The sequence below is a fragment of the Lissotriton vulgaris genome, chromosome 5, assembly GCF_964263255.1.
Source record: "Lissotriton vulgaris chromosome 5, aLisVul1.2, whole genome shotgun sequence".
Taxonomy (NCBI): Eukaryota; Metazoa; Chordata; class Amphibia; order Caudata; family Salamandridae; genus Lissotriton; species Lissotriton vulgaris.
The window spans coordinates 1320419733-1320437637 of NC_141693.1; the positions used below are offsets into that span (position 1 = coordinate 1320419733).

The 17905-nt window shown below is 47.1% G+C and overlaps 1 protein-coding gene across 1 annotated transcript in view; it reads left to right on the plus strand.

Annotated features, from left to right (window-relative positions):
- ZNF76 (zinc finger protein 76) overlaps window positions 1-17563 on the plus strand; it is a 233896-nt gene extending 216333 nt beyond the window's left edge. Inside the window, exon 13 of the mRNA XM_086923235.1 lies at window positions 15384-17563. Coding sequence (XP_086779361.1) covers window positions 15384-15491 — 108 coding nt within the window. The 3' untranslated portion in view covers window positions 15492-17563. The remainder of the gene's footprint in view (window positions 1-15383) is intronic.
- The last annotated feature ends 342 nt before the right edge of the window (window positions 17564-17905 follow it).

The following is a 17905-nucleotide window of genomic DNA, read 5'->3' on the forward strand; positions in this document are numbered from 1 at the left end:
CGACCTCGACGCCAGTCCAATCAAAGACTATCGACAACCCTTCGGCGTCGAAAGTACCTGTCGCCTCGAAGACTGGAGCTTCGAAGCAGAGCTCAACCAGCAAACACGTCACCTCGACGGCGTCGACGTTGACGCACAAACATGGCGACAAGGCCAAAGTCCTCCAAACGAAGAAGGCCGTCAAGCCGAAGATTTCAGGGCTCAAGCCACTGCTCAGCAAGCACCTCGAGCCGAAAGCCAAAGCCGACCCGAAACAGCAGGTCTCGTTGACGCCTAAAGCTGGAAATGCTACACGCCGAGAGCTCGAGTCGACGCCATCAAGCAAGCGTCCTCCTCAAGCGCTGAAGCAGCTCGAATCGACCACAACATCAAGCTCCAAAACCGTCGGACAGCCTCCGATTAAGTTCGGTCTTCCGCCATCGGCTCGAGCGAAGCAACTCGAACTCCACAGAGGCGCCGAACCTTCCAAGACGTCGTCGGCGCCTTCGAAGCCCGCCACCGAAGGGGTTGTGTTCCACGAACCCTCGTACGACAACCAGTCGAAACTCTTTATCGACGCGGAATCAGGCAGGCTAACCATCCACAAGCGGAAGATCGCGCCTGAACATCCCTTGGAGGGTTACAAAATTCCTCTTAAACGGAAGAAGGACTCTGCCACCTCACCAGCACAAAGCTAGGAGGACATGGGTGAAGACTATGGTCAAGCGGCCTTTGCTTATCACGCTGACACTGATCAGGATGAACCACAACAGTGGTCTGAGGCTGTAGATCAAACTGTAGACCCTGATGATCCACATGCCACGCTAGACGCACAGTCCTACAACGTCAAAACATTGCCAACAGAGGACACGGTGGCGTTTAACGCTTTGATAGAAAGGGAAGCACTCAACCATGACGTGGAGATGCATGCAGAACCAGTGGACGAAGATTTCTTGTTTGACACTTTCTCCACCTCTGAACGTTCCACTAAGACTTTGCCTATGCTTAAAGGGGTCCTCAAGCATGCTGCGGACATTTTCAAAGAACCCACAAAAGCTAGGGTTATCAACCCACGGATTGCGAAAAAGTATAGGCCTGCTCCAGTGGACCCCACCTACATCAAAGGCCAGCTCCCCTTGGACTCCCTTGTAGTGGCCAATGCCCGCAAGAGGGCAAATTCACAAACTAGTGGTGACGCTCCACCTCCGGACAAGGAATCGAAGATTCTAGAGGCGTCAGGAAAACGAGTGGCAGCGCAGGCTGCTAAAATTTGGAGGATTTCCAATACACAGGCCCTGTTGGCTAGATACGACAGGGCGCACTACGACACACTAGAACAGTTGTTGCAACACCTGCCTGATATGTACAAGGAGGGAGCAGAGATGATTATACAAGAAGGGAAATTGATTTCTAATGCGTCCATCAAATGCGCACTGGACGCAGCAGACACGGCAGCTAGGGCCATAAACACTAGTGTGATGCTAAGACGTCACGCATGGCTCCGCATCTCTGGGTTCAAGCCCGAGATTCAAACAACTCTGCTCAACCAGCCGGTTAACCCAGACTTAATTTTTTGGTCCCGAGGTAGACACAACACTCGAAAAAATAAAAAAGGACACAGACAGCCAAATCCATGGGGGCTCTGCAATCTCAGCAGTTTCGGGGCAGTTCCTTTCGTCGCTCCGGTAATAGGGGAGCCTCAAGAGGACAGGCTTTACAGCAGGCCCAGTACACCAAAGGGAGCACGCAATCCACCTACACAAAGAATACCAGGGGTGGATACCGTGGGAAGAGCGCCAAAGGCAGAGGACGTGGCAATAACAACGCCAGATCCTCAGCTCCCAACAAACAGTGACGCCTTGTCACTGCCCCCCGACCATCTAACACCTGTCGGGGGAAGACTCCAGCAGTTCCTGCCAGTCTGGGAAGGCATTACCACGGACAGGTGGGTGAGACAACTTATCCGGTACGGCTATTGTCTAGAACTAACCTCCCCCCCCCCCCCCCCCCCCCCCCTCCCAACATACCCCCAAGGCACCGTCCTATGTCCGCAGAGCACATGCACTTATTGCAGCAAGAAGTACTCTCCATGCTGCAAAAAGGGGCAATAGAGCTCGTGCCTGCAGAAGAACGAGGTACAGGGGTGTACTCTCTGTACTTCTTAATCCCAAAAAAGGACGGATCCCTGCGGCTCATTCTAGACCTCAGACCCCTCAGCCAATACATCCTTTCAGAACAATTTCATATGTTAACCTTACAGCAGGTCCTGCCGTTGCTCAGTCAGGGCGACTTCCTAGCGACCCTGGACCTCAAGGATGCATATTTCCACATTCCTGTTCACCCAAGTCACAAAAAATATCTCGGGTTCACCATCAACAATCAGCATTACCAATTCAAGGTTCTGCCTTTTGGGGTCACCACTGCCCCCAGAGTGTTCACCAAGTGCTTAGCGACCGTGGCTGCGCACCTTCGCAGACAACATATTCACGTCTATCCCTACCTGGACGACTGGCTCGTTCAGGCCAAGTCAGCCCAGCAGTGTGCCAGCCACATGTCGCGCACAATTCACCTCCTTCACAGTCTGGGGTTCTCACTCAACTACACAGTCACACCTGCAGCCAGCCCATGTGCGACAGTACCTAGGGGCAACCTTGAACACTCTGACGGCAACAGCGCAGCCGAACTCTGCCAGGGTCGACAGCATGCAGCTGCTCATTCGGAGGTTCAGGCCTCAACAATCACTCCCAGTGCAGGTGTTCATGCAACTGATCGGTATGATGGCATCCTGCATATTTATAGTCCCGCACGCGAGACTGCACATGCTTCCCCTTCAAGAATGCTTGGCACAACAGTGGAACCAGGCTCATGGGCATCTAAAAGACCTAGTGTTGGTGACCGGTCGTGCTTACAACTCTCTGCATTGGTGGACTCCACAAAACCTTTGCAGGGGATGACCGTTCCAAGAGCCTGTCCCACAGATAGTGCTAACGACGGACGCATCTCTCCAGGGTTGGGGAGCGCATGTCCTCCATTACACGGTGCAGGGACTATGGACAACACAACAGCAGAAGATGCATATCAACCTGCGAGAGCTCATGGCAATCTTCATGGTTCTGAAAGCGTTCAAGTTGCACCTGTGCAACAAGGTCGTGTTGATCCGGACGGACAACATGACTGCCATGTATTACATCCAGAAACAGGGAGGCACACACTCCCCGCAGCTATGTCACCTAGCCCAGAGCATGTGGAAGTGGGCCATTCAGAGGAACATCTTCCTCAGGGCAGGAGCATCTCCCCGGAGTAGACAACCAGATGGCGGACCTGCTCAGCAGGCACAGTCATCAGATGCACGAGTGGGAAATCCACCCCTCGGTACTCCAGCCATACTTCCAGCAGTGGGGTCATCCAGAGATCGACCTCTTCGCCACAAAAGAGAACGCAAAATGCCAAAGCTTTGCCGCCAGGTTCCCACACCCGCAGTCACAGGGCAATGCGATATGGATGAACTGGTCAGGCAGATTTGCGTACGCTTTTCCCCCAGCCCCACTCATACCGCTGGTGGTGCGCAAACTGCGGCAGCACTCCATGACGCTCATCCTGGTTGCTCCAACGTGGGCACAGCAGGCTTGCTACACCACGTTCCTGGAACTTTCAGTGGTGCCTCACCAGCAGCTGCGCCTCACCCTCAGCCTCCTCACTCAGAGCCATGGAGACATTCAGCACCCAGATCCTCAAAAGTTGAGCCTAGCGATCTGGCTCCTGAGGTCATAGAGTTTGGCTACCTCAACTTGCCCCCTGAGTGTATGAACATCATCAAGGAGGCAAGGCCGCCTACAACCAGGGCGTGCTATGCAGCCAAATGGAAACTATTTGTCATTTACTATTCCAGCAAAGACGTTAATCTGCTAGATGCTTCCACGCAGAACATCATATGTTACCAACTGCATCTGTACCAATGCAACCTAGCGTATAGTTCCATCAGGATACATTTGGCTGCTATAGCCGCTTATCTTCAGAACAGACAGCACCTTTCACTTTTCAGAGTGCCTGCCATCAAAGCCTTTTTGTAGGGCCTTAAAAGAGTGATCCCTCCCAGACACCCTCCTTCGCCTGTCTGGAATCTAAATATCGTTCTCACCAGGCTCATGGGACCCCCCTTTGAGCCTCTCCATTCTTGTGAGATACAGTTTCTTACTTGGAAAGTGGCCTTTCTAATAGCCATCACATCACTGCGAAGTGTCAGCGAGCTTCAAGCCATCACAATTCAAGAGCCCTACCTACAAATTCATGCTAATAGGGTGGTACTGCGCACCAACCCCAAGTTCATGCCAAAGGTAATCTCGCAGTTCCACATTAATCAAAACATTGAACTGCCAGTTTTCTTTCCAAACCCTGACTCAGTGGCAGACAGAGCACTGCACACCTTAGATGTCAAAAGAGCTCTCCTGTATTACATCGACAGGACAAAAGACTTTCGCAAAACTAAACAACTGTTTGTTGCCTTCTCTCCACAACATAAAGGCAACCCTATTTCCAAATCACGTATAGCCAGCTGGATAGTAAAATGCATTCAAATCTGTTATCAAAAGGCTAAACGCACTTTAACAGTTCCCCCAAGAGCGCATTCCACACGCAAGCTAGGGGCATCCATGGCTTTCCTAGGTAACATTCCTCTAGAGGATATATGTAGAGCAGCCACATGGACCACCATACATACATTTACCAAACACTACTGCGTAGATGTACACTCCAAACAGCAAGCTGCTGTAGGACAGGCTGTTCTCAGAACTCTCTTTCAGACTGCTGCAGCTGGCACGGGCAACCGCCGATAAGGAGGTAACTGCTATTTATTCTATGCACAGATATGAATTCAGCAGCCCACATGCCTCGAACGGAATATGCTACTTACCAGTATGCATCTGTTCTTGGCATGTAGGGCTGCTGACAATCATATCGCCCACCCTCCTCCCCGGTGCCTGTCGCAGCTGTAGCATTCAGAATCATTCTCAGGCATGGTCATCACTTACTGTATTACACTCCATCTCTGCCACAATGGCGAAAAACAATCTGAGGATGGAGACGATGCCCATGCGCACTGTAGTCCAGGGGAGGAGCCACCTATCTCGTGAGACTTCGAAGACTCTTCCAGGACAACAATGTGCAATCATCCGGACCCAAAACTAGGCGGCGATCTATGCACAGATATGTATGTCAGCAGCCCTGCATGCCAAGAACAGATGCATACTGGTAAGTAGCATATTCCTTATTCCAAGATTACACCTATAAAGTTGGCTCTCCACTATTTTGTGTGCGTTCCGTATAAACACACTGAGGTGATCGGACGTGCTGTGGTGGACCGGCGTTTTAGTCATAGATATACAGTGCTACCTTCTGTCCTAAGTATTTTAAAGAAATTGTCCACTCACCCTCCGCATCCGGTCCCCTTTTTTGTTTTTAGGCATCATTCAGAACTATTTGTTTGATGCCAAAGTAATACACGGGTATTGTTTAATATCTGTAGTTTAATTTGGCATTAAATTATTACTCTGATATTTTTTAAACATCCCCTAGTATTAATACACTTAACCAACCATTGCCCTTATTTATCATTTTCTGTTTTTTTTTTCTTCAGGCATCATTAATTTTGTATCAAATTAATACAGTTTTTTTTTTAAATAAATTTCCTGGGTATTAACTTGATTTAACATATTATCTATTAACTTCAATAACATAGCTCCCAAAGAACCTGCACCTCCTCCTAAAATTATATTGCCTTTAATTGTTGGAATTAATCTTCTAATCGACACTTGTGGTGCAAATTCGTTAATAAAGTACATCTCGTTACATAGAGAAACACTGACGCCGACTGGTCAGATGCATGGTAAAGTCTTGTGTAGTAACAGTATTTTTTAAGTAAAAAAATGTGTGGTAAACGTAATCAGAAGAAAAAAACTTCATAGTAAAGGCTGTTCCCCATTTTATACCTGCCATTCTCTGGTACCACTCTATTTGGAAGCCATGCAAACGATGAGATGACACGGATGCAGTCCGAAATGAATACTCTAAAAGCAGTCGGCTAAGAGAGACCCTGGGAACAGAGGTAATCTTTCCGACCCAACGCCGCTCATACTCCCAGACTTTTCAAGGCCTTCATTGGTATCAGGGCCGCCAGCTAAGCGGTGCACAACAGCACTAACGTCCCTACCAATCATATCATTGGAAGCAGTCTTGAGGGAGATGTATCTACCCAGCAGCCTGCTCAAGTGGGCAGCCAATCATCCTGGTCAGAACCCTGAGTCATTACTTCCCCCTTTTCTGTAACCCACTCCGGTAGGGGGAGGTATCCAGCATTATCAACATCTTCTTACAAAAGCTAGCGGTGGAACCTGTTCCTCACCAACAAGGAGGAGCAGGCATTTATTCCAGGTAATTTCTTGTCAAGAAGAAAGACCAAAACGAAATCAGACCCATTCTCGACCTAAAAGCAGCTAACCAGTGGATTCTACGAATAAAGTTCTCTATGCTGGCCTTTCATCAAATGTATCCCCAATTACACCAGGGGGATTGGCTCTGTTCCATCTTCGAACTTCAAGACGCATACTTTCATATACCAATGGCCAGCTTTTGACGTTCGTAGCGGGACAGGACCATTATCACTACCAAGTACTTCCATTTGGCCTGAAATCAGCACCCAGGACAGTCTCCAAGTGCATGGCACTAGTGGTTGACTATCTCAGGAGACACAAATTATTTGTCTACCCATACCTGGATGATTGGCTAATCAAGCCGTCCATGTGTCCGGAAGCTCAGATTTATTATAATTGGATTTGCGATCTTCTACACAGGTTAGGCCTTCAGGTCTACCACAAGTCCACCTCTGTCCCAGGTAAAGCCTCACACTATACGGGAGCCTCCATTGACACACAATGGGCAAAAGTGTGTCCTTCGGAGGAGAGATTCTTATCAGTCCTTCGAAAGTGTCAGGCTCTCTTGAAAGCTTCTCATCCAATGGTGAGAACAGTATCCTCCATCCTCGGCTCGATGGCCTCCTGCTTCTTTGTCACATCGAATGCCCGTCACTTCATGTACCCTCTACAGGAATGTCTTGAGGACCAGTGAGACCAACTGTCAGGCAAATGGGAAGACAAGATACAACTATCTCTTCATGCGAAGCTGTCCCTGAAACCAATCTCCTTCAATGTACCCTATTGTATCAGGAGATTCCACCTCATACCATAGTCATGGATGCCTCACTACTGGGATGGGTAGCCCACATGGATCACTTCCAGATCCAGGGCAAGTGGTTGCAGAGAGAATCAATATACCATATCAATTTCCTGGAGCAGCTGCTCCGTCCACCTGGCGCTGAAGGCGTTTTATCCGTCATTCAGATCCCACTCCCTGCTTGTTCAGATGGACAATACGACAACTATGTACTATTTCAACAAGCCGGGAGGGACTAGATCCAGGCTCTTGTCACACGAGGCCCAGACAATCTGCAAATGGCTTCTGGCCAGAGACCTTACGATCATGGCAACTCTCCTTCCAGGTGTCCAAAATGCTCAGGTGGACTCCATCAAGCGGTGCAAAAGGGGGTGGTGATGGACGGAGCATCTGAATCAATCAAACACTCACACCCAGTCAAAAGATCTGGGTTTAATCCATCACCGTTCTTTAGCCCACTCTGCCACCCCAGTTCAGACATGGCTATATGCAAATCAGTCTGACCCTGTGCCTCATGGGAACAGTCCAGCCCGAACTGCCAAGCCATGTCTTCCCTGGACTGGAAACAAGCTTCTGAGGACCGGTTTCTGGCATTCCAGCCGTCTTCAGCCCGGCTTGCTTGAATCCAGTGGCAAAGTGAGCAAGGGACTCACGTCTGAGTATACCCTGCCACACTTATGGTGGCCAAAAGCGGTGCAAAAGGGGGTGGTGATGGACGGAGCATCTGAATCAATCAAACCCTCACACCCAGTCAAAAGATATGGGTTTAATCCATCAGGTGGACTCCCTCAACAGACCCCTGCCAAAAAACCATGAGTGGGTCTTAAAAAACAACTCCGTCCAAGACATCTTCCAAAGGTGGGGAACTCCAGCCATCAACTTGTTCGACACAGCAGAAAACAGCAAATGCCTAAGCTTCTCATCCAGGTTCTTCCAGCCAGGGACTCAAGGGAATGTCCTATGGATCAACTGATCTGGCAAATTTCTCTACGCTTTTCCTCTGATTCCCGTGATCTCGACGGTCCTCTTCAAGTTGTCCCAATTCACAACCAAGATCATCCTCATAGCTCCGGAGTGGCCACATCAATGGTGGTTCACCGTCCTCTTTCACCGGTCTGCCTGTCCACATCTAAAACTGCATTGCAGACCTGACCTACTGATAAAATTTGGAGGCCTAATGGTACACCCCAATCTGTCCTCTTTGAATTTGGCAGCACGGCTCCTGAGCGAGTGCGGTACGGACATTAGAATCTGCTGCAAAACTACATGGAGATACTTAAAGAAACTAAGTGGCCTTCCACACGTTCCGCATATGCCTTTTAATGGAAGAGATTTTGAATATGGTGATCTAAGAACGAGGACCCTACCACTTTCCAGGAAAATGTCATTCTTTCATACTTCCTCCATTTGGCAAAATCTGACTTGCAATTCTCTTCTTTAAAGGTTCACCTGGCAACTCTTACTGTCTAGAGAAAATATCCTTCACAAACCTCTTTTTTCAGAATCCCAGTCATCAGGGATTTCCTTGAGTGTTTAAAGAAGGTTTTTCCTGCCATCACGCGCCCTTCCTTCTCTTTGGGAGCTTAATGTAGTCCTTTCACGCCTTATGCATGATCCCTTTGAGCCCATACACAAGGTATCTCTCCAGCACTTGTTCTGGAAAACCTCTTTTCTTGTGGCAATAGCATCTGCCTGCAGGGTTGGTGAGACCCAACCACTCTGCTCTCATGAACCATACGCTGTATTTCATTCTATTAAAGTGGTTATGAGAACTCCCCACCCCAGTTTCTTCCTAAGGTTATTTCGGATTTCCATATCAACCAGACAATCCCATTTCTAACATTCTTTCAGAATCCCTCTACTCCAGCGGAAAGAACTCCCCATTTCCTGGATGTTAGAAGAGTTCTAAAATTCTATATAGACAAAACACGAGACATCCCCAACTCTGACTAATTATTTATCAATGGCAGTCCTGTCTGTACAGGCCTAACCACCTCTAAGCAATCCATTTCACAATGGATAGTGTCTTGCAATTTATTGTGCTATCAAAAGGCTAAAAAAAAACTCTCTCAGCTAAACCTAAAGCACATTCCACTGCTGCTTTACTTCGCAATATCCCTATTCCAGAAATCTATGAAGCAGCTAGCTGGAAATCAGAGCATACATTCACCAAGCACTACTTCCTGGATGTTGATGCTTAGAGCAGATGTAGGGCATGCCTCCCTCAGAAATCTATTTGCTTGAACTTACCAGTTTGTCCTCTGTCTCCTCCACTGTGCTATATGGGGATTGGTTTGCTACTCTACTCAGCGCTTACGACTGTAAATGGAAATCCCCTACGGGAGAAGTAATAGTTTCTTACCTGTATCTCCTGTACTCTCTTAGGAGAATTTCTATTATAGTCATAAGTTCCCTTCCCTCCTCTCCAGTGGAATGGATAGAGGTATCCATATAATTTATATCTGTTCACACATCGTCTTAAAAAAGAACTGAAGCAGCTGACAGCTGCTGTGCACGATGGGATACTGGTGGCATTTAGCTCTGCAGATTCACATGCGCCCACCTTCCGCCAGAAGTTCGCTGCTCATAGTCTCAGCCTCATTTCCTTACTTCACTTGATCATCTATTCTGCATCTCTATACTTCATCTACATTTTCACCCTTGAGGTGGGAAAAAAAATCTGACTATGGAGTTGATGCCCAAGCTCATTGCCAACAGTAGGTGCTCATCACACCTCATGACGTGAAAAGACTTCTTCAAACAAAAACAAGTTGCACACATCTGAGCCCAAAACTATATGGCAAGAGTATGCAGAGCATGTGAGTATACACCACTACATGACACAGACAGATGCTTACAGGTTAAGCAACATTTTTCTTCTTCTTCTTCCAAACGCTGGCAAGATCCTAGTCAATCCTCAACTCATTTGGATCCTGACAAAGTACAGGCTGGTCTTTGAGTTAGAGCCAAGATTGGAGCCCTCCACACCACCATCCCCAGAAAGTGTTATGGGCTTTGCCACTAGTCCCCATCCCCCCCCCCACCTATTCTACCCTTGTCTACAGAACCACCTCTAACTCCACATTCCCCTTTCTTTGACCTACAGAACACAGACCCAGACTCTGGGAGTCCTTCTCCCTCCTGGGGCATAAAGGGCACATCATATGGGTCCTATGGGGGAAAAGGACCTGCCGGAGGATTATGTAGTCTGCACCTCACCATCTTCCATCTTACCCTCCTCCTACCCCCTAAAGAAAGCAATCTTGAACTTGATCGGTAAAGCTTCACCACCTGACAATACTACAGCCTACCATCAGGTTAAAATGCACACAATGCAAGATGAGGGTAACTTCCCCCTGGAAACTCTTAAGAACAGTCACTACCTTCCAGAGTCCCGAAAGAAGTGGGGTCAATGGTTCAGTGCTGAAGGCAAGATCATCAGAAACGCTAATATTAGATGCACCTTTGATGCACCAGACACTGCTGCTCGAGGGATTAACACCAACATCCTCCTTCACAGGCATGCGTGACTTCAGCCTGGGGTACAATAGCACCCCCCTTAAGGTCCCTTTTGTTGGCAAGCATCTTCTCGGCCCCTAGGTGGTTCAGATGCTCGAGGAAAACAAAAATGACACACACCTCACCAAATTCATGGGCGTCATGCCCCCCTAGGCCCAGATCTGTCTTTTGCAGACTGCAAAGGAGGGTTGTGATAAAGTTGCGGTCTCTGGTCGGAGACCAACTTATTAGCAGCAACAAGAGCCGTTTCAAGTTCTCGAGCAAACAAGCCCTTTCAGCAAGTTGCCTAGATGGGTATTGGTCATGGCAGAGGTGGCTCCAATGGAGGCTCAGACTACCTACAGCTCTGAGAGGAAGAGTACTCCTTGCAAATGGTGGCATCAAACCAGTGCCCACATACCCTTTTCGCAAAAGGGAATCATCTTTTTGCTTCCATATCGACTAAAAGAACAGCTTCCTCAGGATGCCCCTAGACATAATGGCATTTGAATAGGTTCATCCTCTTCAAACACTTCACCATACAGATTGTCATCCCACTGCTCCGCCAAGGAACTTCATGTCTGGTCTGGATCTGAAAGATGCATACTTTCACATCCCCATCCCCCCAGAGCACCACTGATACCTTTGATATGTGATAAGTGGACAACACTACCAATTCAAGGTGTTACTGTTCATAGTCTCTACTGCTCCAAGGGTGTCATCTAAGTGCCTAGTAATAATGGCAGCACACCTCTGCAGACATGCCATGCTCTTCTTCACAAACCTCATTTGCTGAATGGTCAAGAGCAGCACCAAGCGACAATGCCTAGCACACACTCAGATTATAGTGTTAACACTCCAGAGTTTAGGAGTTAACTATCAACATCAAGAAGTCTCACATTCAACCTCAGCAGATCCAGCCTTTCTTGTGCTTCCTTCTAAACACTAACTCGGATACCATGCCCTTACACCAGCTGTTTCATCTTTTTCGGCCCCAAAATCCTTTCACTGAGAACTGTGATGAAATTGTTGGGTATGATGGCCTCCTCCATCGCAATAGTGCTACAAACTAAGTTATACATACAACCACTCGAGTAGTGCCTCTTGAGGCAATGGGCAGAAGAGCACAGGAGGATCTAGTGTTGGTAATGGCCAGGGCTCTGCTTTCTGCTGTAGTCTCATGAGGTGTGGGTTACTCGCCTCCACAACATGGCTGTGCAATGGCTCCTTGACCTGTCAATTGTTGGGGGACACCTCAAATACCTAGAACTACTACTTGCCATCTGTCTAGCCCTTAGAATCTTCTTCAGACTTGTTCTTTGCAAAACAGTCCTCATCAAAACTGACTACAAGACAGCTATGTATTTAATCTAGAAGCATAGGCCAACCCACTTATCTCTGCTTTCTGCTCTGGTTTAAGAGTCGGGCAGTGGGCGACCCACAACAACATTCATTTGTTCGGAGCATTTCCAAGGAATAGAGGCCCACTTTGCAGACCTGCTCAGCAAGATGCATTAAAAGTCCACAAGTGGGAACTCCACCCATGACTTGTCCATTGACTTTTTCACAACTCCTGAAAACTCAAATGCCCAAACTTTAAATCCGGGCTACCTGCACCCACAGTCCATGGCAGATACTATGGGTGAACTAGTCAAACAAATTACATACCTTCACTAGCACTATTTGTGGTGGATACTCCAAGCAGATTTGTCACGTTGTGAATTTTCCCCAGGTACCAACTGGATCTGGAAAACTCAAATAGAAGTGCTCCTGTATGTGGTAGGTGACCCCATGCAATACCAGTTGAATTGCCTTTCCACTCCAAAAGGGATGAATGCATTACATATTCGCACCACCTATGCACGCTGACCGCAGTTAATTTATTTCCACGTCTTCAGATATGGATTAAAAGCTCTGCTCCGTCTTCCTTCACTCTGAAGAGATTTTTTCAAGAAACTTTCCAGTGCGCAAGGGACATGTCACCCCCTTAAACAACAGGGCATAAACCTTGTAAGGACTGCCACAGACAGATGTCTGTAGCAATCCCCAGGAGCCTCTGTCGTCCGAGTTCGTCGCACAAGTGCAAGGCCTGCGACATCTGCACACAAATGAATGCAAAAGCTAGCTGAGACTGCAAAGTTAATGCTGCGAAACAATAGAAAGCTCTATAGTGAAGTCAAGAGCGCAGATCTGCTCTTTTTTGGGGGGGGAGAGATCATCTTATGCATCTTTGTTACTATTTTGCAATCCTTGATAATAGTGTTAAAAAAACATCAGGCAGATCGACATTCAATGCAGTATAATTTTCTAAATCTGATACAGTCACATGCACCTCCCAATCCCACACCTCCTCCCTTCTTGGTTTCCAGCAGCCATCAATGCCCTGCAATGCGTACTGAGGGACAGAGGGCCTGGAGGACTGCTGATCATTGGCAGGGCCGGACTGAGACCAGCAACCAGCCCTGGCAGGTTGCTTCTCCACCGGCCCTGGAAACAGGAGGGGAGGGGGTTGTTACCCGCAAAGCACTGCTACCGCTTTTCTTACAGAGGACCGATTTTGCAGCGCTGCTACAAAACCGGAACTCTGTAAGAAAAGCGGCCCCCTGCAGCCACAAAACCGGCCCCCACCCCTCCAGCCCACCGGGGAAATGCCCGGTGCCCGCAAATGCCAGTCCGGCCCTGATCATTGGATCTATTATCTGAGTCAGTGTATGAGCCAGTCTACCTGATCAATGCCATCCTTTCTCGCAACATCCCAGCCCACTCAAAACGGTCACCTTATCAACCATCTAGACCTCAAGCATCCGACGTTCTTCTGCCACAGCCCACCCGCCTACGTCCCTACTTCAATGCTCATATGTAGATCCCATAGGGAACATTCCTGTGATGGCAACTCTTCTGTTGGCCAGCACGAGGTCCAGCAATGCAGATTTGTAGTATATCTTACTCCCACCCTGGCTCTGTATTAAGCGTAACAAAGAACTGCTCTTGAAGATGTTCCAGCAGCAGATCCTCTTTGTGAGTGAAGGCTTTGAGTCGCTCTGCCCCTTCCAGCCACTTAAGCTTTCCAGAGAAAGTACAGTGGCTTCATGGTGCGTCCAGGTCTTGCTCCTGTTCCACCAAGGAGCTGATTTAATCCTTGCTCCCAATGCACCCAGAGTTACCAGGTCCATCAGCGACGTCGCAGTAGGTCGAACCTTTCGAGAGGCCATGCTACACTTTTTTGGCAAGCTTCCGGTTTACTCTTCCACGCCTTCAGGCCCTAAAGAATATATAAAAAGTATCTAGAGCCACATACACCATGAACAGAAAATGTTACACTAATCATTTGCTGGTAGTGTATAATGAGCTAGATTCATGTGCGCCCATCTTCCTCGCTAAAAGCCAGTGAGAGTCACAGATGTTTTGCATTCTTTCGGTTCATGTACAAAGCGCAGCACACTTAGTCTTCGTCACTGCTCTCCACTTAAACTGCACGCAGGGAGAGCATTACATCTTTGGAAGATATCTTCATGCAGCACGTTTTGCAACATGAATGGCTGTAGACTAGTAGTGTGCTGTTCGGTTCTTTAGATGTTTGAGATGCATAGCAAATTCCTGGAAAAGCCAGAATCTTTGTCTTGTGAATGTTGACTGCTTCAAAGTAAAAGATTTCCCAATGGAAGTTTATCTGCCAAATATGTAATTGTTGACAATGTATTATGCTGTGAAAGAGATATTCGATTTTTAACATGATTTGAAGTCAAAGGTGATGTATACAGGATAGTTCAATCTCGATTGTGGTCATGTGGTCGAGGCATCTGGTACTCATGTTAAATGCATCAACTCACAGAAGGTTTTCAGCGTAACTCAGTGGATTTTGATGTGACAGCTGCAGCCAGTACGAAGTTTAAAGTCCATTCCAGAATGTCAAAGTGCTTTCACAATTTTTCTGAAGTCATAGTCCAGAATAGTCAGCGTTTCATAAATAAGCTGGGTCTGGTGGCTCAGTGGACTAATGCGTCCATTGCTGGGTCCTGTGTTCAACCTCATGGTCATGGGTTCGAACCCCGGCGCGTTCACTCAGCCTTTCCTCCATCTGAGGTCGATAACATGAGTACCATTGAGTTGGATAACAATAAACATCTGTTATTCAGCGCCAAACTGCCTCCGGGTGATCGTGCGCTTTACAAATACACCTGTTGTGTTATGTTAAGATTAGTTGGTATAACAGTATTTTCTGAAGGTTTGGTCTGTGTGCCACCTGAAACAATTATTTGTGTGTTTATAAGAGAATGTTGTCATTCATAAAGAAATTGAAGCATACCTGATATATTTCTGAAAAGGCCTGAAATCTCATATTTTCTACTCGGCATTTGGACTGCACCTTCTTTAACTGCCCTGCCTGCCTCTATCAGATAATTGTCCTGTGGGGATGTTTCCCATCTCCCCCATCTCTATTCCACTTCCTTCTTGTGCTGTGAAGTAGCTCCTAGCTGTGTGAAAGCAGTGCAAAACAATAGAATACATTTTTTTGATACTAGCACCTTAAGTTCACCCTTGATATTTTAAAATTTTACAATCATCTCATACTCCTGCACTTCCACTCCTCCCAAGTACCTACATCTCCTTCTGCCTCTGTACAATATATGTGTTCCCTGACTGCGTCTGAAAATAACCTGTTGTCTCATTTAATTTTTCAGCACAAGGGGCAGCACGTCATGGAAGGAACAGATGTCTTGGTGAGCACAGCCATGCAAGAAGAGGAGGAAGATTGTGAGACTTCAGCTGCTGTTACCAATGGGTGCTGAAACTGGAGGCACCGTCACTTGCTGTTATAGAGAGTGAAGGAGTTCTCACCAATAGGTGACAGAAGACATTGTCACCAATGTGTGCTGGAATTGGAAGAGCCCTCACCAAAGGTGCTAAGATTTCAGGAGCCAAGACTAGAGTAGCCTTCACCAGTAGGTACAAAGCCACAACCTGCAAATTAAAGACTCAGAGCTAATTTCAGTCCCTGCTGTTAAAGTAGCAATCACCAACCGGTGCCACAAGTGGAAGAGCTGCGGGTAGAGCAGCCCACAACGGTTGTGTTGAGACTGAAAGAGTGGTTACCAGTGGGTGTTAGAACTGGTAGCGCTAGCAGTTATGAGTCCGCCCCAGTGAGAAGGGCTGTCACTAGTCGTTAAGTCTGGGCGAGTTATCACGTATGGTAGCAGAGAGTGAACAGTCAACTTTGAGTGCACCTTTGCAGGGATCAGACTGGTTTGACTATACCTGAATGCATACAAGAAACGCATTGTCCAGCTGAATGGATACTAACCGGGCATCCTCCCCAGTATGTCTTATATTGTAGGTTTCGGATGAAAGCTTGAGGGAAATCTACAAGAGGATGTGCTTTTAGTTTATTCCCCCTCCCTCTGTGCCTTAATTCAATAGTCTCTATTAGGAATAGGTATCTATGCATATGGTACAGCTCAGTTTTGTTCTCCTTCACATCCCAGTCCAGTGTAGTTTCCATCAGACCCTTGTGCAGTATCACCTGTACAGCCCTGTTTGCAGAGACCTCACCACTTGATCAATTAAAAAAGTTAGTCAACATTTAACCCATATGAAGGAGGCCTCTCAACTTACACCAGTGTCCAGGTGCTCTTCATAACATAACCCATGCTCAGGGAGCTCCGGATCTTGTGTGCCACAATGGAGATATATTTTAGCAGAGAAATGTTCAAAACATTTCATTCAGACCATCAGCCTGAATCATCTTGTTCATCAGAGAAGCTTGTACTCCGCTACAGACTTTTTGTCGCAAGTCCTGCCTCAAGGAAGCTCATGGTAAATGCCAGCGTATAGCTGTTCATGCTTGCCCTCAGTGACCATCCAAATATTGTAAAGCCTTCCAGAACGATTTCTATCCAAGTCAGCCACACTGGGCACTGTTGTTAAACTTGTTTCATTTATAGCCTTTGTGGTCCCCGTGCCAGACCTAATGATGGAAAAACTGCCTCCCAGTCCTAGTCACTCACTCCTGGTGCTTCTCTGTTAAGACTGCTCTCTTACCTCTGGATTCTGGTGACTAGTAACTGGTTCTCTTCCTCTGTGCCAGGTTTATGAGTGAACTTCACTTTGGCCAATCACCCTAGCCTTCTTTCTGCTAAATGTGCTCCTTAGAAAGTCTTGATTAGTCCTCTGTGCCAATCTTCTAGCTGTAAAATCCATCTTCCATGAAGTAGCTTCCTGGCTACATGTTCCAGAGCTGCTCTGCTTAGTGTCTCAAAGAGCTTAGTAGGGGTCCTCATTGTAAGGCTTGTTGCTGCCAGGATTACCCTTTTGGCAAAGAAATTCACTAGGTTTCTTCTCATGTTACCAAGCGGGGTTTGCATGCCTAAAAATAACCAGTGTTCTCTGAGACCTCAACAGTGACTCGTGTGACACACAGGATTTGGAACTTTGCAATCACATTGGACCCAGTGCTAGCGATCAGATCTCCTGCTCTTTGGTGAGTTATGCCTTGGTATTGGGCAAGCTTCTGGGACCCCATTAATGACATCTACGACAGAGGGTTTTGGATAATCACATACTGGTGATGACAGTGAATATCTTCATGGTTTTGGATGTCCTTTAACATAGTTAAGTGAGGGCTCGGACACCGCACTAGTAACTTCTTTGACACGGTGGCATGGATGCATTGCTGGTGATAGCAATCGCCATTGGCTCAGATGAATTTATGGATCTGCCTCCAATGTGACTGAACTTTAAACCTGGATGTATATAAAGAAGGTTCCCTCCTACAATGTATCAATGTACTTCTACCTTTATTATTTAGGTTTCATGGGGGGGTCCAAATTTTGTTTATTTAATAAAAATTTCTACTTTTCTTTCATATTTTCTTTAATATTTTTTTTCTTTTACCACAATGTGGAACTGTTTGCTGTGAGGTATCTGTTGTTTGTGTGTTTTGGAGAGCACCCTATAAGAAGGCTTGAACGCCCCAGGTCTTCTCATGCCATGATGATGGCTTCACTGTTCACTTAGATTGAAGATGATTGTTCTCTGCCTCCCTGTTAGGTAACCATACTTTGCTGTGCTATTGGTGCCAGAAACCCACTGTTCTTGTCTGTTCATTAGCTGATTAGGAAATAACACATAGGAAAATAAAGGCAATATTCACAAAGTTGAACTTTTAAATCCTAGTCCAGAAACAATGAGTACAGTACCAAACAGG